This window comes from Carettochelys insculpta, chromosome 19, assembly GCF_033958435.1.
Source record: "Carettochelys insculpta isolate YL-2023 chromosome 19, ASM3395843v1, whole genome shotgun sequence".
In the NCBI taxonomy this organism is placed as follows: domain Eukaryota; kingdom Metazoa; phylum Chordata; order Testudines; family Carettochelyidae; genus Carettochelys; species Carettochelys insculpta.
In genome coordinates, this window is record NC_134155.1 from 24,700,892 (window position 1) to 24,726,499 (window position 25,608).

Here is a 25,608-nt window from a genome sequence, read left to right on the forward strand (position 1 = left end):
AGGTGGAGATGGACATAGGAAACGGACGTGTTGAGAGCCTCTGGATTAAGCTAAAAGGGGTAAAAAACAAGGGTGATGTCCTGCTAGACGTCTACTACAGGCCACCAACCCAGATGGAAAAGGTGGATGAGGCTTTTTTTAAACAACTAACAAAATCATCCAGGGCCCAGGATTTGGTGGTGATGGGGAACTTCAACTATCCAGATATATGTTGGGAAACTAACACAGGGACACAAAGACTATCCAATAAGTTTCTGGACTGCATTGGAGACAATTTTGTATTTCAAAAGGTTGAAAAACTTACTGGAGGGGGAAGCTGTCCTGGATTTGATGTTAACAAATAGGGAGGAACGGACTGAAAATCTAAAAGTGGAAGGTAGCTTGGGTGAAAGTGATCATGAAATCCTAGAGCTCACAATTTTAAGGAAGGCTAGAAGGGAGAACAGCATAATAGAGACAGTGGATTTCAGGAACGCAGATTCTGGTAAACTCAGGTAAGGTCCCATGGGAAGCAAGACTGAGAGGGAAAAACAACAAAGGGAGAGTTGGCAGTTTTTCAAAGGGACGTTATTAAGGGCCCAAAAGCAAGCTTTTCCTCTGCGTAGGAAATGACAGAAAATATGGCAAAAGACCACCTTGGCTTAACCAGGAGATCTTGCGTGATCTCAAAATAAAAAAAGGAATCATATAAAAAATGAAAACTAGGACAAATTACAAAGGGTGAATATAGGCAAACAACACAGAAATGCAAGGGCAAGACTAGAAAGGCAAAGGCACAAAATGAGCTCAAATTAGCTACAGGCGTAAAGGGAAACAAGACGACTTTTTATAAATACTTTAAAAGCAAGAGAAAGACCAAGGATAGTGTAGGCCCATTGCTCAGTGAGAAAGGAGAAACAGTAACAGGAAACTTGGAAATGGCAGAGATGCTTAATGACTTCTTTGTTTTGGTCTTCACTGAGAAATCTGATGAAGGAATGCCCAACATAGGGAATGCCAGTGGGAAAGGGGCAGGTTTAGAAGATAAAAAAAGAACAAATTAAAAATCAGTTAGGAAAGTTAGATGTCTGCAAGTCACCAGGGCCTGATGAAATGCATCCTGGAATACTCAAGGAGCTGGTAGAGGAGGTATCTGAGCCTTTAGCTATCATCTTTGGAAAATCATGGGAGACAGGAGAGATTCCAGAAGACTGGAAAAAGGCAAATATAGTGCCCATCTATAAAAAGGGAAATAAGAACAACAGAATACTACAGACCAGTCAGTTTAACTTCTGTGCCAGGAAAGATAATGGAACAAGTGATTAAGGAAATCATCTGCAAACACTTGGAAGGTGGTAAGGTAATAGGAAACAGCCAGCATGGGTTTGTAAAGAATAAATCTTGTCAAACTAATCTGGTAGCTTTCTTTGATAGGATAACGAGCCTTGTGGATAAGGGAGAAGCAGTGGATGTGGTATACCTAGATTTTAGTAAGGCATTTGATCCAGTCTTGCATGATATTCTTATCAATAAAGTAGGCAAATACAACTTAGATGGGGCTACTACAATAAGGTGGGTGCAAAACTGGCTGGATAACCACACTCAGAGAGTAGTTATTAATGGTTCTCAATTCTGCTGGAAAGGGATAACAAGTGGGGTTCCACAGGGGTCTGTATTGGGACCGGTTCTGTTCAATATCTTCATCAACGATTTAGATATTGGCATAGAAAGTACGCTTATTAAGTTTGCAGATGATACCAAGCAGGAGGTTTGCAACTGCTTTGGAGGATAGGGTCATAATTCAAAATGATCTGGACAAATTGGAGAAATGGTCTGAAGTAAACAGGATGAAGTTTAATAAAGACAAATGCAAAGTGCTCCACTCAGGAAGGAACAATCAGTTTCACACATACAGAATGGGAAGCGACTGTCTAGGAAGGAGTATGGCAGAAAGGGATCTAGGGGTTATAGTGGACCACAAGTTAAATACAAGTCAACAGTGTGATGCTGTTGCAAAAAAAGCAAACATGACTCTGAGATGTACTAACAGATGTGTTTTGAACAAGACATGAGAAGTCATTCTTCCACTCTACTCTGTGCTGGTTAGGCCTCAGTTGGACTACTGTGTCCAGTTCTGGGTGCCACATTTCAAGAAAGTTGTGGAGAAATTGGAAAGGGTCCAGAAAAGAACAGCAGGAATGATCAGAGGTCTAGAGAACATGATCTATGAAGAAAGGCTGAAAGTACTGGGCTTGTTTAGTTTGGAAAAAAGATGATTAAGGGGGGACATGATAGCAGTTTCAGGTATCTAAAAGGGTGTCATAAGGAGGAGGGAGAAAACTTGTTCTTCTTGGCCTCTGAGGATAGAACAAGAGGCAACAGGCTTAAACTGCAGCAAGGGAGGTTTAGGTTGGACATTAGGAAAAAGTTCCTAACTGTCAGTGCGGTCAAACAGTGGAATAAATTGCCAAGGGAGGTTGTGGAATCTCCATCTCTGGAGATATTTAAGAACAGGTTAGATAAATGGCTATCAGCAATGGTCTAGACAGTACTTGGTCCTGCCATGAGTGCCTTCCAGTCCTAGCATTCTATGATCTTTCATCCATTCCCGCTGCAAGAGCTACCGTTGCCCCATGAATCCCTCCAGTCATAGGAATCCCTCTACCGTTCTCCATATACAAGGAAGTTTTTTAGGGTGGCTGTATTCTGAATTGTTATTCTGTTACTCTATGAAATGTCCTTGGAAGTGGCAATTCTGTACTGGCTGTGTGATGGACAAGATAATTCTAATAAGAACCCTTCCCATTTCTCTTATCTGATATTAGGAAGGTGAGGGCTAGCTCAGTGGTTAGAGCATTGGCCTGCCAAACCCAGGGTTGTGAGTTCAATCCTTAAGGTGGCCATTTGGTGGGGGCAGAAATCTGTGAGGGCAGGGGACTGGACTTGACCTCTCAAGGTCCCTTCCAGCTCCCTGAGATAGGACATGGATATATAAACCTCAGAGGTATAGCCATGTTAGTCTGTAGCTTCACAAAAAACAAACAGTCCTTAAACACTAACAATTTTATATATTAGGTAATGAGCTTGCGATGAAGTGTGTCTTACCTAATACATAACATTGTTAGTCTTTAAGACACACAAACCTGTGTCTCTTCCTCCGTTGGGGCTTCTGTTGCATGCTCAATTCCTGTCATATCGTCTTGGCTCGGAGGCACGTGCCCATTTGCCTAGAAGAGGAAATAGTTCTTTCAACAACTGTGAATCTCCCTGCATACCCATAAGGGAAGTGGGTTTGACAGCAGTGGAATTAAGAAACTCATTACAAGATAAAATGGAGCCAGGTTAACAGGAAGTAAGTTTCTGATACTACATTTCTGATATGCAAACAAATAAAACTCAGTTATGAAATTTTAGTGTTACATTTGGCTTTCATGTCCCACCTTATTATATATAGAGCCCTGTTAGAAGATTGGATGATGTACAATATATCCCCACATGTTGTTGTCATGGGGCTTATGAGTCTGGACTGGAAGAAAACAGGTGGTAGACACACTCAAAATGGCATTGCACACACTTTATCATGATGTGAAGTCTCTGCAATCTTTCATTGTGAGGTGGCACCAGTGTGTGATGTCAGCACAGCACAATCCCTACAATGAGAATTTGTACAATGTTGATCATTGTGAGATCACTTGATGGTGCTTTTCTAGATTGCTTATATTAGTTACTCACTGAGCGTAATGGCACAGTGCTCTGGGCTTGGGGTATTGTGTTGGAGAAGCTCAGTGAGGGATTAGTTGCCTCCTGCTTCCAGTTCCCCAGGTGCAGTGTTCAGGTTTGAAGAAAGTGCCTCCACAAGCTGCTCTGGAGTTTACAGCTTCCCTACAACAGAGTGCTGCCTGGGCAAGAAGAGGTGAGAAGCTGCAATGGTGACAGAACAGTGGTGGAACCGCAATGGCAGATGCAGAGGATGGGAGGGCCAGAGCTCTGGGCACAGGACTGGGTGAAAGGAAAGAAAGGTTACTCACCGTAGTAACGGTGGTTCTTCGAGATGTGTCCCCGTGGGTGCTCCACATTAGGTGTCGGGCTCGCCCGGCGCCGCAGATCGGATCTTCCAAGCAGTTTCTGCCGGACCGCGCATGCGCCGGTGCGCGCCGCTCCCCCGCGCGCTCCCGGCCATGTGCGCGATCCGGTCCCCGCCAGTTCCTTGACCAACCGCCTCGGATGCTCCTGCAAAACACTAAACAGAGATCCGGAGCGGGGAGGATGGGCGGGTAGTGGAGCACCCACGGGGACACATCTCGAAGAACCACCGTTACTACGGTGAGTAACCTTTCTTTCTTCTTCGAGTGTCCCCGTGGGTGCTCCACATTAGGTGACTACCCAGCAGTAACCCAAGATAGGAGGTGGGTAATCGGATTATGTGCAGCTTGTCCCCGAGAGGACCGCTGCCGAGAGACGGGTATCCTCTTGGAATACCCTGTGAAGGGTGTAATGTTTGGCGAAGGTGTCACAGGATGACCAGGTCGCCACTCTGCAAATGTCTTTTAGCGCAACGCCCTTGAAAAAAAGGCTATTGATGCTGCCACCGCCCTAGTGGAATGAGCCCTGGGCGTGGCCAGTAAAGGAGTCTTTTTGAGTTTGTAGCACATTTTTATGCAAGATACGATGTGCTTAGAGATTCTCTGCGAAGAGAGACATTCTCCTTTTGATTTGGGAGCGATAGAGACTAGGAGCCTATCCGTTCTCCGGAAGGACTTGGTCCTGTCCATATAGAAGGCTAGCGCCTGCTCACGTCCAGGAGGTGTAGGCGCGCCTCTTTGTTAGAGTTATGAGGCTTGGGATAAACAAGGGTAAACAATAGGTTCGTTAGTATGAAACTCAGAAAGAAACTTTAGGAACAAAGGCTGGATGCAGCCGTATGGTTACCGCCTCCTTGGAAAAACAGTGCAGGGCGGCGTTGCCATAACTGCCTCAAGCTCGCTCACCCTGCGAGCTGACGTGATTGCAAGAAGAAAGGTCGTCTTCATCATAAGGAGGCGGAGGGAAACCGTGGCCAAAGGCTCAAACGGTGGTCCCCTTTCGCATTAAGCACCAGGTCCGAGTTCCACAGAGGTGGAAGCGGTTTCTGAGGGGGGTATAGGCTTACCAGCCCTTTGAAGAACCTGGTAACCATGGGATGGGCGAACACCGTGTGCCCTTCCTCTTCGTGTCTGAACACCAAAATGGCGGCCAGGTGGACCTGAAACGAGGATAGCGAGAGTCCTCCTCTCTTGAGGTCCAGTAAATACTCTAATATCACAGCCATAGGCACCGAAAGGGGGCTAGCTGTTTGGTAGAACACCATGCCGTAAAGCGAGTCCATTTCTGCTTGAAGGTCTTCCTGGTGGAAGTCCTCCTGCTACTTTCTAGGACTTGCTGCACTTCCTCCGTACATGTGCTCTCTAGGGAGCTGAGCCATGGATTAACCACGTTTGTAGTCGCAGGCTTTGGGGGTGCGGATGCACTATGGACCCCTGGGCTTGCGTGAGCAGATCCCGCGCCACCGGAGGGGACATCGGTGGCCGGTCCGACATGCGCAGGAATAGGGGGAACCATTGCTGTCGATCCCACGTTGGGACTATCGGGATCATTCAGGTTCCTTCCCTCCTGGCTTTCTGCAACACTTTGTGGATGAGCACTGTGGGAGGGAAAGCGTAAAGCAGGGGGCCCCTCCATGAGATCGCGAAGGCATCCCTCAGGGACCCCCGTCCCAGTCCTGCCCTGGAGCAGAATCGTGGGCACTTCTTGTTGTGCTGAGTAGCAAACAGGGTCTATCTGGGGAAAAACCCCATGCGTGGAAAAATCGGTTGCAGCAGATCGGGACGGATCTGCCACTCGTGCGTGAGTGCGAAACGCCTGCTCAGCTGGTCTGCCTTCACATTGCGAGCGCCTGGTAAGTACGAGGCTTTCAAGGTTACATTGTTGGCGATGCAGCAGTTCCACAACCGGACTGCTTCTACACATAAGGCACGGGACCGAGCTCCTCCTTGCCGATTTATATAAAACATGGTGGAGGTATCGTCTGTACTGATCCCGACTACCTTGCCTTTCAGTTGGTCTCGAAAGTGTCTGCAGGCGTTGAACACTGCTTTGAGCTCCAGTATATTTGTGTGCAGTGACTGCTCCATAGAGGACCACAGCCCTTGCGTCACCTCTTCGCCCATGTGTGCTCCCCACCCTATGAGGGGGGCATCTGTAGTAAGAAAAACCAATACGTGTGGTTGGTGGAAGGGTACCCTTGTTAGCAGGTTCTCGGGGTTTACCCACCATTGCAGGGATTTGCGCACCTCCGTTGTGGGCGACGCCATCCTGTGAACAGTGTGTGCTGCCGGTTTGTATACGTTCGCCAGCCAATGCTGCATGCTGCGCATGTGTAACCTGGCGTTCTGTTCTACGAAACGTCGCTGCTGCCATGTGGCCCAGCGGCTGTAAGCACGTCAGAACCGGCACCATAGGGCTGAAGGTGAAGCCTTGCGCGAGGGAGCCGATGGCCCGAAAACGAGTCTCTGGTAGATACGCCCTCGCTGTAATAGAATTTATGCGTGCCCCTACGAACTCTATGTCCTGTGTGGGGTCTGTCTTTGATTTTGTCAGATTGATAAGCAGGTCGAGCGAAGAGAACGTGCCTGCTGTGACACATATTATGCGTAGTACCTCCTCCTTCGAGGCCCCTTTGAGTAGGCAGTCATTCAGATACTGGAATATAAATACCCCCTGTCTGTGCAGGTAGGCTGACACCACTGCCAAGGTCTTGGTGAAGACTCTGGGGGCTGAGGAGAGCCCAAACGGTAGGACCTTGTAAGTCGAGGGCTGCGAACCAATCTCCATCGTCTAGTGCCGTAAGGATGGAGGCGTTTGTGATCATCCGAAAACGTTGCTTGCGCAGGTACCGGTGAGGCCTCGAAAATCTAAGATGGGCCTCCCCGTGAGGAAGTACCTCGAGTAGAACCCTCTCCCTTGCAGTTGCTCCGGCACTCTTTCCACTGCCCCTACGAGCATGAGATGGTCTACCTCCTGCTTGAGCCTCGCTACATGGGAGGTCTCCTGGAGGTGGGGCCCCGGGTGGAGGTCATGGCGGTGGGAGCAACTGGGAGGGGATGGCGTACCCCGTGGCTATGATCTCCAGCACCCATTTGTCTGTGGTGATCCTTTGCCACTGGTTATAAAATGGTCGGATGATGGCCTTGAGCACTGGTTTCGTGCCCTCTGGAAGCGAGTCCATGAGGGAGGTCAACCTAATGTGGTTGTCGAAATTATGGTTCGCTAGATGCGCTGCGTAATTTGCCATTGGCAACAGTAGCGTGGAGGAGGAGTAGACCTTTCTGCCCAACAGCTCTAGCTTTTTGGCATATTTGTCTATTCCCCCACGTTGCGACGACTCCACCACCAAAGAATTTGGTTGTGGGTGGCTGAACAGGAACTCCATGCCCTTCGTGGGCACGAAGTATTTTTTTTTTTTTTTTCCCCGCTCTTTTGTGGACAGGCGGAATAGTCGCAGGAGTCTGCCATATCATAGTGGCAGACTCCAAGATTGCGTCATCAGCGGTATTGCTATTTTGGAGGAGGCCGGAGGTCTCAGATTTTTGAGGAGCTTATGGTGTTGCTCTTGCACCTTTGCTGTCTGGAAGCCTTGCGTGAAGGCCACCCTCGTAAAACAGCTCTTGGAACTGTTTGAGATCGTCCGGAGGATGGACGCCCCCGGGGCTGTAGCCTCATCCGGGGAGGAAAGCGAGGAACCGCTGGGGTACGTCTCTCTGGACCCTTCCGGTTCCTGCTGATGATGGTACACCCTCTCACTAGAGGTGTGCGAGGAAAATCTCGGGGTTCCATAACCAGTCCCCCCTGAGATGCTTAAGTCTCTGTCCCCGGTCGCAATTGCCCTCGGGGGTACGAGATCGTTCGTAGGGATCTTTCCCTAGTAGATTGCCGATGGTGTCTATGCCCTGCGTGGTAGGGGCAACCATGGCAGTATAAGCACTGGTCTTGGGAAGGTGACCTAGACCACTCCCTTGGTGCATACCCTGTGCGTCTGGGGGAGGGAGACCGTTGAGACCCCGGAGAGAGCGACTTTGCCTAATAGTCCAGCGGTTCAAATCCCAGGAAGGGTGGAGGTGGTCCCAGCCAGGGTGAGGCTGGTTGCAGAAATGGAGAAGGGGGCTCCGGGTAGGCCAAGTGGGGCGGGGGGGACCCCTGCCTTCTAGTTGGAGTCTGCAACATAGCGGAGGGCTGTGAGAAAGCAACTCCACAGCCCTGTGCGGAGAGGGGCTGTAATGCCTCCTCTTGTGTGCAGTCTTCCCCCTCCCTTGAGGAGGTAACTCCGCCCCTGACATACAGGGGATCCCGGCCCCGTCCGCACCAAGCTCGGCACACTCGAAGTCGGTGCCGCACGTGCGGTGTCCTTCGGTGCCGGCAGGCTGCGTGCCTGCGCGCTCTGCACCGCCGGTTTTCCGGGGGTCGGTGGTACCGGCGCTTGTTTAGCCGCCGCCCTGCCTGCGGTGCGGGGTGGCTGGCTGATTATTGAAGGGTGAGCCGCTTGCACGTGGCTCTCCGTGCCGCCGCCGATCAGCTGTTGCTGCGACTGGGGGCTGCTCGCTCCTCCCGTCCCGCTCGCTGTTGCTGCCGGCAGGGATCGGGCTGGGGAGCATACAGGGCATTCCGGCGTCTGCACCGAGCTCGGCACGCTCAACGGCGGTGCCGCATGTGCGGTGTCCTCCAGTGCCGGCAGGCTACGTGCCTGCGCGCTCTGCACCGCCGGTTCCCCGGGGGTCAGTGCCGCTGCCCGCGGTGCCGCCGGTACCGGCGCTTGTTTAGCCGCCGCCCTGCCTGCGGTGCGGGGTGGCTGGCTGATTATCGGAGGCTGAGCCGCTTGCACGTGGCTCTCCGTGCCGCCGCCGATCAGCTGTTGCTGCGGCTGGGGGCTGCTCGCTCCTCCCGTCCCGCTCGCCGTTGCTGCCGGCAGGGATCGGGCTGGGGAGCATACAGGGGATTCCGGCCCCGTCCGCACCGTGCTAGGCACGCTTGAGGGCGATGCCGCATGTGCGGTGTCCTCCGGTGCCGGCAGGCTACGTGCCTGCGCGCTCTGCACCGCCGGTTCCCCAGAGGTCGGTGTCGCTGCCTGCGGTGCCGCCGGTACCGGCGTTTGCTTAGCCGCCGCCCTGCCTGCGGTGCGGGGCGGCTGGCTGAGTATCGGAGGCTGAGCCGCTTCCACGTGGCTCTCCGTGCAGCCGCCGATCAGCTGTTGCTGCGGCTGGGGGCTGTTTGCTCCTCCCGTCCCACTAGCTGCTGCTGCCGGCAGGGATCGGGCTGGAGATACTTTCCTCCGTTTCTGCGCTGATGGAGTGAGGGAGGCAGCTTTCCTTTTAAGGGCCCCGGAGGGTCCCTCCTGCTGCGGCCGCTCCGGCGCTTCTGACTGGAGGGCCTTATCAAGAAGCAGCATTTTTTTTTTTTTTTTTTAAAGCCTGAAGAGGACATTGTTGATGAGTCTTTGAGTTTTTAAGTGGGTACTTAGCACCTTCTTTGTGCCGTTTTCCCCGTCCGATGGCCTGCCTTAGCAGGAGGGCTGATAGCCCTAGCTCCTGGCCTCCGGCGCTTGTTACTGGGACTGGCTGAGCTGTCCCTCTCCTAGCTTGTTCGTTGTTGTTTTTTTGTTTTTTTTTTTACAAAATAACAACCGGCTAGCTTATAGTAGCCTAAGTGCCTGAAAAAAACTTTAAGAAAAAACAGATAAAGTCGTTGAATACACTACTTGGCCTTAGCCTAGTTGGATTCCGTCTGCAGCCGACGGCGGTTAAGAGGAACTGGCGGGGACCGGATCGCGCACATGGCCGGGAGTGCGCGGGGGAGCGGCGCGCACCGGCGCATGCGCGGTCCGGCAGAAACTGCTTGGAAGATCCGATCTGCGGCGCCGGGCGAGCCCGACACCTAATGTGGAGCACCCACGGGGACACTCGAAGAAGAACTGAGCTCTAATCCCTGTTCAAAGGGATCCCCACATCCGTAGGTTGGCTCAGGATATTTATCCTCTCCATTTCAGACCACCTTTGACATAAACTTGCAGAGAATGTTCCCCTGCTACTTAGGGGAGCTGTGATTAGTTAGTATCTGTAAAACCCCAGCAAAATGAAAAGCATTTTACGAGCTGATATTACCATGAGTTCCCACCAGATAATGAAAACAGAAGTCAAACCAGGGCTAAAGTTTGCTGGAGAAAACACAGCACTCGGGTATCTCCAAACACGAGTTGCCTCCATGGCAGCAAGAAGGCACGTCTAACTACACCCACAAATAGGTCCTCAACCATTACTGCATTTTCAAACAAGATACCTTGCCTCATGGTGCACATACAGAAAAACTAAGAGGTGCACTTTTTAAAAATAAGCCCACCAGGATGGCCCAGAACAGATGTTAAACATTAAGAATTTGTCTACACAGATGCTTAGCTCATGGGAAGCTGGAACGTAAATGAACTTTACACTAGTGTGCAAGCACTAAGCATCTGCATGGCCCCTGCTGCCATGCACTCAGCAATTCCACTGTGCAGTCTGATCTATCCCCACTTTGAAATGGGAGTAGATCCAACCACAATGGCGAACTTTGCGTGTTAGACGGGCTAACATGAGGTAGAGTTACACTCCAGCCTGCTGTGAACTTAGTGTTTGTACAGACAAGCTGTAAGGAAACATTCCAGAGCAGTAAGGAGAGAGACTACTAAAAAAAGCAAAGCAATGTAAATCCTCAGATTACTAACTGCCTCTGAAAGAGTTCAGTGAGGCAGTTTCTGGCAGTGTCAGTGCCAGGTCTAATGACTTTTGGCCTCAGTCAAAGCCTTTCTGCAATTCAAATCAGCAGATGAGCAGACTCCAAAAGGCTCCTCAGCCATCTTCTCCCATTCTCCTATTTGAAATTTTAGTTGCCTTATGGAAAGGAAATACAGAATGAGGGTAAAATATTTTAACAGCTGCTTGTAGTTGTCAGTATGATAGCAACATCCTGGCCAGAAAAGGAAGTAAAATATACTTTCATTTCAGCACAGATATCAAATATCCTCATGATTTATTAGTCACAGGGATATCTGGTGCTTTTACAAGCAGAGAACACAAAGCAATGATCAGCCTTAGAATGGTGGCTGAAGTATCCAATATATCCAAACTAGATCCAAAATAAGATTGAATATACACCCAAAAATAAATTCCATTAATGCAGAAAGGACAAACAACATAACAGACAAACAGCAACAAGGAAATCCAGGCATTGGAATGGATATGTACAGAATTCCTTTAGTTCTGAATTGTTCTACAGCCTAGGGAGGTCTCTAAGCAAACAGTGATGTCTGTGGGTATTTGCCTAAGGAAGGACCTTAGGGCTTGATTCCTTGAACTCAGCTTTGTTATGACTATAGGGAGATCAGATGTATGCTACGCAGCTGAAGCACTCAGTCGTTTGCAGTACATAGAAGCCCCGTATCCTCATTAAGCACTAATCTGTAATAAAAAAAGATATCTGCAGAGTTGTAATGGGCAAGACAAGTAGCATCTCAATACTTAACCTGACAATGAGAGGGAATGCATACATGAAAGTTGCTTCTAATTGGAGATTGGTTGTACCTGTTGCTGCTCCTGAGTTACAGGACTCAAGATGGAATCTGCAGACACTGGAGAAGCATCCTGTGAGGTAGACGATGCTGTGCTAGTCTGCGGCAGAACAGTGAAGCTTAGCTGTCCAGATGTGCCAGAGTTTAATGGTGGGATTCGTATTCTATCCTCCTGGGTGATTACAGGTTGCTGACCAAGAATCAGAAACACCAGGTCTTCCTTTTCACGGCACATCTCTGTGGAAACCTCGTGGAGTGCCAGATAATCTCGTAGGTCCTTCACCTTCATCTTTATCAACTCCTCCCGCTGAAATGCTGTTGCTTGGAACCGCTGACAAAGATGGCAGAGAAGGGGACTGCTTACAGGCTGGCTTGAACAGGAAGAGCAGAAATTCTTTTTACAGTCAAAGCAGATGTGCTGCCCAAAGAGAATAGGGGGAGAGAAAAGACACTAAGCCACAAAGGTTTAGAGAAAAAGAGAAGAATAGTATTGGGGCTACCACAACATGGAAGCCAGAGATAATATAAACTGTGGATCACATCTTAGACAACTCAAACTTATGTATAAAAGATAAGTCAAGCACACAACACACTGCTGACAAAGAAAATGAACAGAAAAATTTCTGACGTGGTTGGCTTCAACACACAGTTCTTATAAATTAAAATCTGTTACACAAATCACATTTTTTTTGAAAGAATAATGAATTCCACCAACATTGCAAAAATTTTCAATGATTTATTCTGAACCCATCTGGCTTGTTAAATCACAGATGGAATGCAATAAAACTATCTGTCCTATAAGGTCAAAGACCTTCTACAGTAAAATCGGATCTGTATGCTACTTTAAAAATGTAAATAGGTAGCATGTGTGCATTACTGGCTGGGGGAGCATTCCAGCACAAGGAACAGGAAACAAGAACAAGTTTTACAACAGCAGTTAGTATTAAAAAATAATTCCATTTCTATTTAGGCATCAAAATAAGTAGGCAGGTTTTCACAGTTCAGCAGCACACTTGAGAATCTGGCCTTTAATGTCACAATAATGAGAGGTGCTGAGCATTTGGAAAATCTGATCTCTTCTGAGAGCTGAGCAACTTCAGGTATCTAAACAGATTTTAATATTTAAGTTCTATTAGTTCATATTTAAGTACTTCTAAAATCCCCAGCATCCAGGTTACAGGCCTTGGTTTTCAGAGGTTCTGAACACTCGCACAGCTCCTGCTGGCTTCAGCTAGAGCTGTGTTGTTGAGCACTTCTGAAAGTCAGGTGAGAGCAGGATCATCATCAAAACAGTCATTTCAATTCTTCCTCTTTCCTGATTTTTTTTTTAAATGTGTATATGAATTCAGTGCTAGTAAAAAGGTCACCAGTACTTGGGACAATTCCGCTTGCTGCAAAACAGATATGTAGCATAATGCATTAATGTGCAAACTTTTTTGTGTTCTCCTAAGTCTGCCACTTCAGTCACAAAGGAGATTTGTGTGGGAGCATCCACCGGCAGCTGGACTGAGACCATACATTTTTTGCAAAGGCCACCAGACAGATCGTTTTCTATCACTTTTAGCCTGGACTGGATTTTATTCTATTACTAATCCCGCAATTCCTGCATCCATTAGTCACTGTCTTTCCTTCCTTTTGAATTCCACATAAATTTGCACTACCATCAAAAAAACTCTTTAGAGCTATGCAATAAGTAGTCAAGACTCACACTTGGAAGTAATAGATGTAAACTCAAATCACAGACAAAATCTTTTTTCTTATGAATTACTCATGGTGAATGAGAAAATCTACAACTCTGTTCAAAGTTCAAAGAAAGCAGAGTTAGAGGCCAATGCTTCTGAATCACAACAGTAATTCAAGGCGTGGTTTATGATTTTGATCTGTTCAGATGTTTTCCTTTCATACAGAGCACTTTCAGAGGCGTAGCTACTAGACTTATGAATATGAACACTCTGTCAAACTAAATCACATAACATAAATGCTCCCACATTTTACCTTACTGAAGGGCAAATATCCAGCTGAATCCCTGCCCAGCTAACATCTGTTTGACTTCTGTCAAGTGTTCTGGAACTTCATAAAAGACCTATTAATGGGGCTCAGGTGATTTTGCATCCTTTAAAACCATAAACATTCCTGGACCAGAATCATGTCCACCCAGTTATGCCTGAGCTAGTCACATAACCAGTACAGCTTGTAAATCTGGTCTCAAGAGTCCTATCCACCAAAATAAACTATCCATCTCAGGGCAAAATTTCTCTTATGCAAGACAAAACTAATTCAACTCCACTAACTGCAAAATGGGTTGCTGTCAGGAAGGTACGTCTCTGCCTACTGTCCAGCTTCAAGAGTTTTCCCCCTTGTTAATACAAAATCTTCCTGCTTGTCTGATCTGTTGGATACTGGATGCCTGAAGGAATCTAGTTCAGTGCAAAGATGGGGACTGTTCTCTGTTTATGGTCTACACTAGCGGAGCAAATACTTTTCATAAAGAATCTCTGATCTGGAAACCTTGAACAAATATTAATGGCAAGCATCTATGGAAAAGATGTAGTAGTGGTCACCAAACAGGCACCAGAGAAGACGGAATGTTTTAGTTTAGAAGCATCTGGTAGTCGGATCTGCAAAGATGAGCCTTTTGCCAAACTCTACAGGGACCAGATTCCACAGATAAGGACTCTTTGCCTAGAATGTCCCTGTATTTAACACTCCAGAGTGCACAGGTGTTCAGATACCACAAAGGAAATGTATGAGGCGCATCATCTAATTTATTTCAGCAAGGGATCAGTAGCAACAACAGTCGCAGTTGAGGGTGACTGAACCTGTATTCTCCTCCATGGTCCCTCAAGGGCACCTGCTACAGGCTCCCAGTTCCTCAGTCACCACCTCTCTTGGGACGATACTCACATCTTTCCCACAACCAATCATTGTTAGGGCTGCACAGTTACTTACCTACACTTGAGTTCCCCAGCAAATTAGAATACCTAAAAGAGGCCAATATCTGTGCTTTGCTTTCTCTCTAAAAGCTGCGAACAGCTCTAATTACCAACAGTTACAAGTTATCACAGTCTTTTCAAGCAAAGGTTTATTTTTAATACGAAGGCATCAGAGAAAACACGTTTTAAAACCATACAAACCTATACTCAGTCTAAAAAGCTTAGCATAAAACAGCTCCCAACTCCAACAAAGGTCCTGGTAAGAGTCAATCTTTCAAACCCCACAAAAGGGTTTTTTTCAGAAGCTGGGTGACAGCTTTAGCTCAGAACCAGAACAACCAGTTTTTCCTTTATACAGTTTGGATCTTTGATCTCAGTTGCAGGAAGTCTGGTGGCAGTCCCCTGGCTCCGTAGAAACTAACAAACTTACTAAACCATGAGCTCTCATAGGTAAAACCCATGTCCTCAGATGAAAAAAAACCAAAGTGGGTTTTTGCCCATGAAAGCTCATGACCTAACAAAATTATTAGTCTCCACGTGCCACAGGAGTGCTTGTTATTTGTGAAGCTACAGGATAACATGGCTACGTCTCTGATAAAAGATGATAAGCAAAGGCCCACTCCTCCAGGCGTAGCTTCTAAAAGCCAGGTAATTGCATAACTGGAAGTGGAGAATTTGCATTCACCTCTCTATTGATATTTCCCATGAAATGGATTTCACATTTATTGTCCCCAAAAGTCCATTTCTGGCAGGTGCCAGTAACATTCAACATAATCCTCTGATCATCCAGACCTTATTTCAATGTCTCCCCTACAGAAGTTACACAATCCTGGCCCTGATCAATATGTTACCTTTAATACAATGGACTCCAGATATACTTAAATGTAATTCATTATTTTGTTAAGGATACTGCAAGAAATTGCTGTACCTGTCACATATATCTCAGCTCATCTTGTAATATTTTATTCAAAAGCCTGCCTAGAACTTAATTGTTGACCAAACACTGTAAATTGTGAAAGGTTCAGTTTCTGCTCAGATTCCAGAATTTCTGTTCAATTCACTTGGCTAATTTTATTTAAAACAGAGGTGTCTCAAAACCATCATTCAAGCTTTAACCAGAAGCTGCTGTTTTGTATCATACACCCAAACTTGCCAGTTTTTATAGTAGGTATGTTTTTAGAGACAATGGTCTTTCAGACATTAGCAGAGACATTTAAATTTTTGTTACGGGCGGCAGAGAAGGAGGCAAGAAGAACTTGATTCTGTCCCCAAAAATGCCTGGCACACTTCACTAAAGCAGGAAAATAAAAATCACAAAAGCCTGACTTAAATTAACAATCATCCTGTGAATATAGGAAGCCAGGATCAGAAGTTAGCTTGGAGTCCAGGAAAAAACAAGATTGTTTTCATCAGCAAGAACAAATTAAAGTTTTAAAGACACTTTGATGATTATATAAAGGCATCTTTTTCATTACAAAGAAAATGTCCATACTTATTTCATTTCAAATGCCTTCATTGTTTTCTGCCCTGATCCTTTTAACAAGTATCAAGTTTTCCAATGTATTAGGAATGTTTCTCACATGCAAATAAAAGTTGAATATCCTGAAAAAATACAGTACATTTCTTGAGAGGTCAGCATATGGCCTCCATGTCGAAAGCGTTTGCTTACCTATTCATTATGTTTTATATATGTGTCTTATTTAAATATTAATTAGGTATCACAGCTCAAAGTAACTCCTTCACCCATCTTATGCTAGGCTACAGTCCTCCGTGATCTTGCTGCAATACAACCAGACTCTATCATGTCCTTTAATTCTTTTCCCTGATGGTGGCCTAACGAGGTATCACTTTAGAGTACACAACATACTGGTAAACAAATGAGTAACAGGTATCCTTCAAAACACTACATATACTCGTCAGTTTTATTTAGGAGCACAAATCTCAGTCAATTATGGACTGAATGGTGAGTCCAAAATGTCTTGCTCTAGAGAATAAGTAACTCAAGAAATGTGAATCAGTAAACAATTCTGCCTTCAGTGAACTTGACACCACTGTGGGGGATGCTACTGATGACTCAAGTAGTAGGTCATCACTTTCAGGATGAATTCTATTAAAATACACATTTTAAAAAATCAGGGTTACATTGCTTTTGTGTTGGATTTTTGCAGCAGTATTGCATTTCCATCTTTCACTGTAATGACAAAAATCATCTGCTTCTTACCCTTTATTCCCTGTTGCAGAAAGGGCCAAAGTTTGATTGTGAACAATTCTTTTCCCATGTATTCTCTAGAGAGAGATGCTCTCACATTGGGGACAATATTTAGAGGATGCCTAGTGCAGTATGTATACTACTATACACCAGTAAGCTGCCTACTTTGACTGTACATATGTGCCTGAACCCTGCTTAAGAGACATTTATTTCCAAAATTGCAATCCTTAGAGAATAGTTTCAGCAATGTAATATTCTCACAATACAAAAGCATATAGCCATGATGTCTCCAGGGACAAACAAGTAAAGCAGCCTGATGGAGAATTATCTTCTCCCACAATGTGAGCTTCCAAATGTGACTAAAAATGAGAGTCCAATTCTATGAATTTCCCAGTCTGAAAATTCCAGTGCCTAAAACGGGATTAAGTCAAAACTGATTTGACTCTTTAGCAGTTGTGGAGTTTATGGCAAGTTTTATAGCTCCTTTTGAAGATTCTCTCAGGAAACTATACATTAAAATTGAGCTTTTAAAAACTTTTAATTTATCCAGGTAAAACACCTCTCTTTATTCATCACCCTAATGCTGGGAACATAGTACAGACCAGACACTAGCTGAGTCATGAAGTGTGGATTCTAAGTGGCTCCTGAACGCTTTCATGAAGCACTATGGGAACCTCCCTGTTTAAATCATTTCCCTAACCTAAGGCTGCTAATTAATTTTGAATCTTGTGACACTAAACTTTGGTACTGCAATGCACAAGGATGAAATACAAAACACAGGATAACAAGTAAAACAAAGCAAAACAAACAAAAAAAGTGTAAAGATTGCACTTCTTTTTGTGACAAATTTGGGAATGAATGCTAAACTGACCATTCACTCCCTACAAACAGTTACAGCTTTTTAGCTGAAGGCTAAAAGAGTTGACTCATTTTTCTCTGTAAGCACGATGGATTTTGCTTACTGTCATATCTGCTTCTTAAAAGGGCATACCTTCAAACCAACTCCATTTGAAAATAGTCAAGATGATTTCAGGTACTACATCCAACTAATTGTTGTGGCTTTGCAGTGACAGCTTCCCATTCTTAAAATGTTTTCTCCTCCCCTATTACTGAAAACTAGGGGAAACAGAATATATAACAAAGTGCTGTCAAATACGCAGAGTAAATAAGCTATCCTAGGTAACAATGGCAATAACAGTAGCTTTTAATTGATGGAAATTAGCTTGCTATCCTTTATTAAAGCATCTAGTACAGCCAAGATGTGCCTTAACCATTAAAGTGTTCGTTATTTTTGTTTATGCCAGCTGTGAAAGTGACTCAAATAAAAAAAAAAAAAAAGCAAAGTAAGTCATCATCTGCCATACACTGTGTCCCTAAATCAAGGGCTTCCTTTGGTTCTGTGTTTTTGAGGCACTTGAAACTGACATGCTAAATAAACAATCTGGGACTCAGATTGTGTATGTCAGTCAAACCAAGCGGATGCCCAATTCACTGACCAAGCTCACCACTTACCTTCCTGGAGGAATTTTCAAAATGCACCCCACACGCCTTGCAGTTCTCTTCAGAACCTGTAGGAGAAGGGTAGGAGCTGTAACCTGGGTTGGAATATGCCTGGGGTCTGGTACCCTGCTGTGGCCGCTGCTGCATCTCCTCAGGTTGTCCATCCAGACAAAACCAGTTACAACAGGTTGCCCACATAGTAACTAAAAGGGTGAGAAAAAACATCAGTTACATAGCATACTGGAGGCCACATATCTGCTGCCAAAGTAAAGGCCAGGCATAAAGTGAATGTTGATACTTTTTCATTAACTAAGCTACTTGACACACCTCTTATGAACTACAAACATACGCCAAAAACATGAATATCTGCAACACAACGTGCTTTAAACCCTTAATACAAAATGTCTGGGTGGAGTTTCAGAATGGGTGGCAGGATATGTACTCTTATCTAAATTCCTTGAGGAAACAGTCAGGGGAGGGGCAGGGAGAGATCAGGAAACAGAGGATGGAGGAGGGAGTGGGACTACGTCAGTGTTTTTGGTGCAAAATCACTTATGCAATAACTTTCCCATAGTGTGGTGCCGCTTTATACCTATATTACCTATTTGTAATCTACTAAGCACACAGACCTGTAAACATTCCCCTGGGCACTCAAATCATGTGTTAGGTGTCACTGCTTACTAGCTGTCAGGGAATGTGAGGGTCACTAGGGTCTGCATCCCCATCTGCAGTCAGATGTGACTCTCAATGGGGACACAGCATAGAACAGACTTGTAAACACAGAAACTAGAAGCTGTCAGTACAATCTATCTTGTATTTGCTGCATTCATTTTTCAGTTCACACTTTTAAGGTTTTTATACATCTTTCAGCTTATTTCTGTCCAGAGGCAGCAGAAATGATAAAGCAGGAACAGAGACGGAGGGCACCAATGGAAATATTGGGAGGGAGGTGAGACATCTTCTGACCCAATGTCTGATAGAATGGATGAATGGACCAAGTTGGACTAGGCCAACTGCCAGGCAGCAGCCAGGATGCTCTCCTCTCTCCACCTTACAGATGCTACAGGTCCTGGCAAAGGCACCTAACCCACGGGGAAGAGCAGGAACATATGTTCCAACCAGTGTGCCTGGGGACAAGGTGTCCCTATGCCAGCCAACAATGGACAAAAGGAACAAGAACTGCCAGCAGATCTAGTGAGGTGAGTATTCCCCCTTTATTCAGCTCTGGTGAGGGTGCATCTGAAGTAATGCGTCCAATTCTGGATGCCTTATTACAGAAAGGATGTGGAAGCACTGGGGACACTGCAGCAGAGAGCAACAAAAATGATTAGGGAGCTGGAGCACATGACTTATGAGGAGAGGCTGAGGGATTTGGGTGTAGTCTACAGAAGAGAAAAGTGAGGGAAGATTTGATACCAGCCGTCAAACTACCTGAAGGAGAGTTCCAAAGAGGATGGAGAGAGGCACTTCTCAGTAGTTACAGATGACAGAACAAGGAAAAATAGTCTCAGGTTGCAGTGGGGGACGTGTAAGTTGTATATTAGGAAAAACTATTTCACTAAGGCTGCATCCATGCTAGCAAGTTCTTTCAAAAGATTTTTTGAAAGAGGGGGCTCTTTCGAAAGATCCCACGCAGCATCTATACACAAAAAGCATTCTTTCCAAACTAAATCGAAAGAATGCAGCGCTCCTTTCGACTACACTCTTCCACACCCGTCTTAGGAAGAACGCCTTCTTTTGAAAGCTCATTTTGAGAGAAAATGTGGGTAGATGCTCTGCAGGGCCCTGCTTTTCAAAAGGGCAGTCCTCATGGCACCTGATTTTTCAATCCAGGGCCCATTCTTGTGAAAGATCAGGGGTCTGTCGACACTTTCTTTTGAAAGAGCAGATCACTCTTTTTATATGCCTTTCTGTGTGTGGATGCACTCTTTCGAAAGAAGTTCTCTTCGAAGAGATCTTCAGGAAGGGCTTCTTTTGAAAGATCTCTGTAGTGTTGACATAGCCTAATAGAGTGATGAAGCTCTGGAACACATTACCTAGGGAGCTGGTGGTACCTCCTTCCCTAGAGGTCTTTAAGTCCCATCCTGACAAACCCTGGCTAGGATGATTTAGTTGGGATTGGTCCTACTTTCAGTGGGGGGGCGGGGTCAGACTTGATGACCTCCTGTGGTTTCTTCCAACCCTACAATTCTATGAATACATGGCACTGGGCACAGAGGATTCCTCTTCCCAGCACTGCACCGGTTGCCCCTCTCCATGCCTCAGTGGATCCCCTCACTGCCCCTCCACACCTCTGATTCACAGGGAGCTTCACCCCTCAAATCTCCCAATTTCTGCCAGCATCAGAATGCACCAGCTCAATGCATATTGCTCAAATTTTCCAAATCAATGGAGTCAACCTTGTTCTTCTTAGCTAGTCTGTTAATGCATGTTCACTAGGTAAACTTTTTATGACCCAATTAAACCATACTCTGGAAAATGTTTAATCAATACAAGCTCTGAGGAGTTTTTGGCATGAGGAGCTAATACCCAATATTTGAACGTGGGCTGATATACTTAACGAGGGAGGCTTTTGCAGTTTGGTGCAGTTCCAGTAATCAACATATTTACTGGACTCTCTAATCCTGTCAAACTCTACCTGAATTTGGCCTGTCAAAGTTACCACTGTCACTACAGAAGACACATGCCTGAGCATGACAATGGTAAGCTTGCAAGTTCAGCAAATTTTAACGTACAAATAGAAAACAAGAGTCTTAATGACACAGGAGAAACAGTTCATATAGTGTCAGACCGTGATTTACGTACACATTTAGGGCCATAGTTGGACGTCATCAGCAAATGCATGCCATTTTTAATTTTCAAATTAAATGGATTAGCTTATTACACTTTCATCTACATAATTCACCAAGTGCTGAAAGCCTGTTTTCTAACTTCCACGGTGCACGGACTTTACTTCTACACCATTTGAAGCTGTTCTGTAAATAGGCTGAGGCGGCTAGTCTGCTTCATTTCTGTTCAGATATTTTAATGTGATAGTACAGTGGGGAAAAAGAGGGATATATCCTGTATAGCAAATATTTCGTGATGATCGCTCTAAATGCACAATCCATAAATACATATAACCAGAACTTATCTATGCTTTTTTTCTGAACTCTAAGTTCAGAGCATTAAAGTTCTGTTAAAAGTTATTTTCCCAATAGCTATTTTAAGGAATGATAATGGTTTTGAGAGATTTAATTTGATCCCAAGGTTTATAGACCCAAGATATGAACCCACTAAACAAGGCATTCACCACCTCTACAAGAGATGAAAACTACATGCACATTTAGCCTATCAGGTCCATTATTCATTTAAACTTTGCACTAGTTTGAATGTCGCAAAGAAGGAATAAGCAAACCAGACAAAACAAAGATTGAATTCAGTGTTATTAAGCCAATGTTTTATTCTGGAGTTATCAGAAGGTTGACAATGACAGATGTGATTTCAGGAAATCCTTAAACATGCTTATCAGATATAGAAGCTACTCTTTCAGACTGTGTGCAAAAATTTAATTACAGTAGGGCACGGAATTGCAAAGTTCTTAAGAAACTGCTTTCCCAATTTAAGAGAAATGAGTAAGAACACAAATTAAGTGACAGCCATTAATATAACAAACAACAATCATCAGTTATAGATTTCCATCAACTACAGTAAGATAAGAAAGCACAACAAAAATTTTAATTTAGTTGCTAATTCATCACAATAAAATTTGTTACAATTAGCAAGACGCACAAATACTCATAAAAGACCTGCCTACGCCCCAGGATTGCATTTTGATATACATTTCATTAGATGCTCATATTCAACTCCTAAAAAAGATTTTCATAAATCACCATGGCTATGTCTACACGTGCACCCAACTTCGAAATAGCTTATTTCGATGTTGCGACATCGAAATAGGCTATTTCGATGAATAACGTCTACACGTCCTCCAGGGCTGGCAACGTCGATGTTCAACTTCGACGTTGCTCAGCCCAACATCGAAATAGGCACAGCGAGGGAACGTCTACATGCCAAAGTAGCACACATCGAAATAAGGGAGCCAGGCACAGCTGCAGACAGGGTCACGGGGCGGACTCAACAGCAAGTCGCTCCCTTAAAGGGCCCCTCCCAGACACACTTTCATTAAACAGTGCAAGATACACAGAGCCAACAACTAGTTGCAGACCCTGTATATGCAGCACGGACCCCCAGCTGCAGCAGCAGCAGCCAGAAGCCCTGGGCTAAGGGCTGCTGCCCACGGTGACCACAGAGCCCCGCAAGGGCTGGAGAGAGAGTATCGCTCAACCCCCCAGCTGATGGCCGCCATGGAGGACCCCGCTATTTCGATGTTGCGGGACGCGGATCGTCTACACGTCCCTACTTCGATGTTGAACGTCGAAGTAGGGCGCTATTCCCATCCCCTCATGGGGTTAGCGACTTCGACGTCTCGCCGCCTAACGTCGATTTCAACTTCGAAATAGCGCCCAACACGTGTAGACGTGACGGACGCTATTTCGAAGTTACTGCCGCTACTTCGAAGTAGCGTGCACGTGTAGACGCAGCCCATGGTAATAGTATGTATATACACAATACTGAGGGGCCAGATGTTCTAGTGTGGTCAAACAGCATACAACTAAGACACTTATTTCCATGAATAAGGGACTCTTAGGCACTGTAGATCTCTAAATACTGTATGATCTTGACCGTGAGAAACTGCAATTCCTCTAAAGAGATTTATAGAATTAGGGCAAACCTTAACTGTGGTGTCTTTAGTTTTAATTGATTTAATTCTACTATTGAAGATCATTTAACCTAAGGCAGTATGAGGATTTGATTTTTTAAAGAATAATGTGATCTCGAAACCTTGGATAACTCCCTTTTTAATATGTACAGTACATTATGGGATATGTGTGTGCTGTTCTTAAAAATAGGTTTGACAAAAGTATGATTTCACATTATTTATTAAGGACCATCTCGTGTTCACATGCATTGTTGCTCTTGAATTCTTGAGGTTTTCACTGAATTTGGAAAAAAAAAATGGTTCTTCTTGCTCTTTTGGTTGCCAACCTCTGGGTTAGATAGTAGGAAAAATTTCTAACTCTAAGGATAGTTAGTTAAGCTCCAGAATAAGCTTTCCAGAGAAGACATAGAATCCTTACCATCGAGGGTTTTAAGAATAGTTTGGACAAATACCTGTTCGGAAACGTTTAGGTTTACCTCATTTTGCTTCAGCATAGGAGGCTGGCTTTGATGACCTCCTTAGGTTACTTCTAGCCCAACTCTTCTATGATTCTATGCTGCTCCCATAGATGTGAAGCAGAAGTACTTTGAACATTTAGGTTTACATCTTAGTAGATTATGAGATTCAGAATTCAGCTCAATACCCTGACAGGCTATGTCTACAGTGCCCCTCCCTTTTGGAAGGGGCAAAGGGGCATGTAAATACAGTGGATAGAAAAAGCTAACGAGGTACTGACATGACTATTCAGTGCCTCATTTGCACAATGACAGCCACTCACTGAAAGTGCTACTTTTGAAATGCAAAATACCCATGTAGATGGGGTTCCTTTGAAAGGAAGCCCTGCTTTCGAAAGCACCCTTCTTACATACATACATACATATTTCACAGAGCGGGAAGGGACCTCGAGAGGTCATCAAGTCCAGTCCCCTGCCATCTTGCAGGACCAAACGCTATGCCTGACAATTTTTTTTTTTTTTTAATTTATTTGCCCTAGGCCTCTAAATGGCCTCTTTAAAGATTGAGCTCACAATCCTGGATTTAGCTGGTGCTTTTGAAAACAGGGCTTGCTTTCGAAGAAACTCCATCTACACAGCTATTTTGCATTTCAAAAGCAGCACTTTCGACGCAGTGAGTGCTGACGTTATGCAAACGAGGCACTGAATATTCATATCAGAGCCTCATTAGCATTTTTAGTCTGCTACATTTTCATGCCCCTTCTGAAACAGAGAGGTAGTGTAAATGCAGCCACAATATGCAGAAAATGCATGCTTATACTCAATTAACACTGATAACCGGATTCTAATTTTAGTAACCTCTGTGCTTTCATACATTTCCTGGCCAGAAGACACCATTATGCTCTCCATCTAACCACAAAACTTCATCCAGTAATTCCCACATGAAGCTCAATCAATTTGTGGTTGAACTAGCATACCTTTTACAGAAACATTCTGTTTTGACGCTCAGTGATGGGGAATTTACCACATTCTTTGGTAATCTGTTCAGTGCTTAACTGTCCTCTGTGTTAAAAATACCTTCCAGTTTCAACTTAGCTGGCTTAAATTTCCAGTAACTGAATCTTATTATCCCCTTTTGTGTATTGCCTTCAAAAGCCCTTTATTAGCAAGTACCTTCTCTCTGAGCATGCCTAAACTTACAGATTTTGATGATATAGATATACTCCTGAATACCAGTGCAAAAGTAAGGAAAGAAAAAAAACTAGTTAAAGAAAGAAAAATATGTGAAGTTGACATAAAGAATATTTTAAGGTGATGTTGAATTTCAAAACATGTCAAAGTAATGGGATAGCTCCTGCTAGGGTCTCCATATGAAGGAGAATTCTAGGATCACTTTCAGATAACCGAACCACATGGAGAACATACAGCAGCTTTCTAACTGAGTCACTGGCAATACTTGATGACATATCTGTGGGCAAGTATGACCTCAGCAATGGACTAAATTTTACATAGTACAATGACTTAGAGCTGCTAATCATAGAATCACAGAGCTGGAAGGGACCTCAAGAGGTCATTGAGTCCAGACCCCTGTGTCAAGAAGGATCAACACCAACTAAGTCATCCCAACCAGAACTATGTCAAGCCAGGACCTAAAAACCTCTAGGGATGGAGAATCCACCACCTCTTTAAGTAACACGTTCCAGTGCTTCACCTCCCTCCCGGTGAAGTAGTTTTTCCTAACATACAACTTACTTCTCTCCTTCTGTAACTTCAGACCATTACCCCTCCTTCTGCCATCTGTAACCACTTAGAACAGTTTCTCTCCATTTTCTTTAGAGCACCCCTTCAGGAAGTTGAAGGCTGCTATTCAATCATTCCTCAGTGTTCTCTTCTGCAAACTAAATAAGCCCAAATCCCTCAGTCTCTCCTCATAAGTTATGTGCTCCAGCCCCTTAATCATTTTTGTTGCCCTCCACTGAACCTGCTTCAGCACATCCATATCTTTTCTACACTGGTGGGCACAAAAATGAATGCAATACTCCAGATGTGGCCTCACCAGTACCGAATAGGGGGGAACAACAACTTCTCCAGCTCTGCTCAAAATGCTCCTCCAAATGCAGCCCAATATACCCTCGCCC

General features: G+C 45.0%; 1 protein-coding gene across 2 annotated transcripts in view; it reads right to left on the reverse strand.

Moving 5' to 3' along the window:
• The window catches only part of RFFL (ring finger and FYVE like domain containing E3 ubiquitin protein ligase), a 51,544-nt gene that overhangs the window by 9,811 nt on the left and 16,125 nt on the right, over positions 1–25,608 (reverse strand). For both annotated transcript variants that reach the window (XM_075013822.1, XM_075013821.1), the window contains exons 2-4: positions 18,266–18,456; positions 11,625–12,029; positions 3,123–3,206 (exon numbers count right to left, since the gene is read on the reverse strand). In XM_075013822.1, the coding sequence (XP_074869923.1) occupies positions 3,123–3,206; positions 11,625–12,029; positions 18,266–18,451 (675 nt within the window). In that variant the 5' untranslated portion in view covers positions 18,452–18,456. The remainder of the gene's footprint in view (positions 1–3,122; positions 3,207–11,624; positions 12,030–18,265; positions 18,457–25,608) is intronic.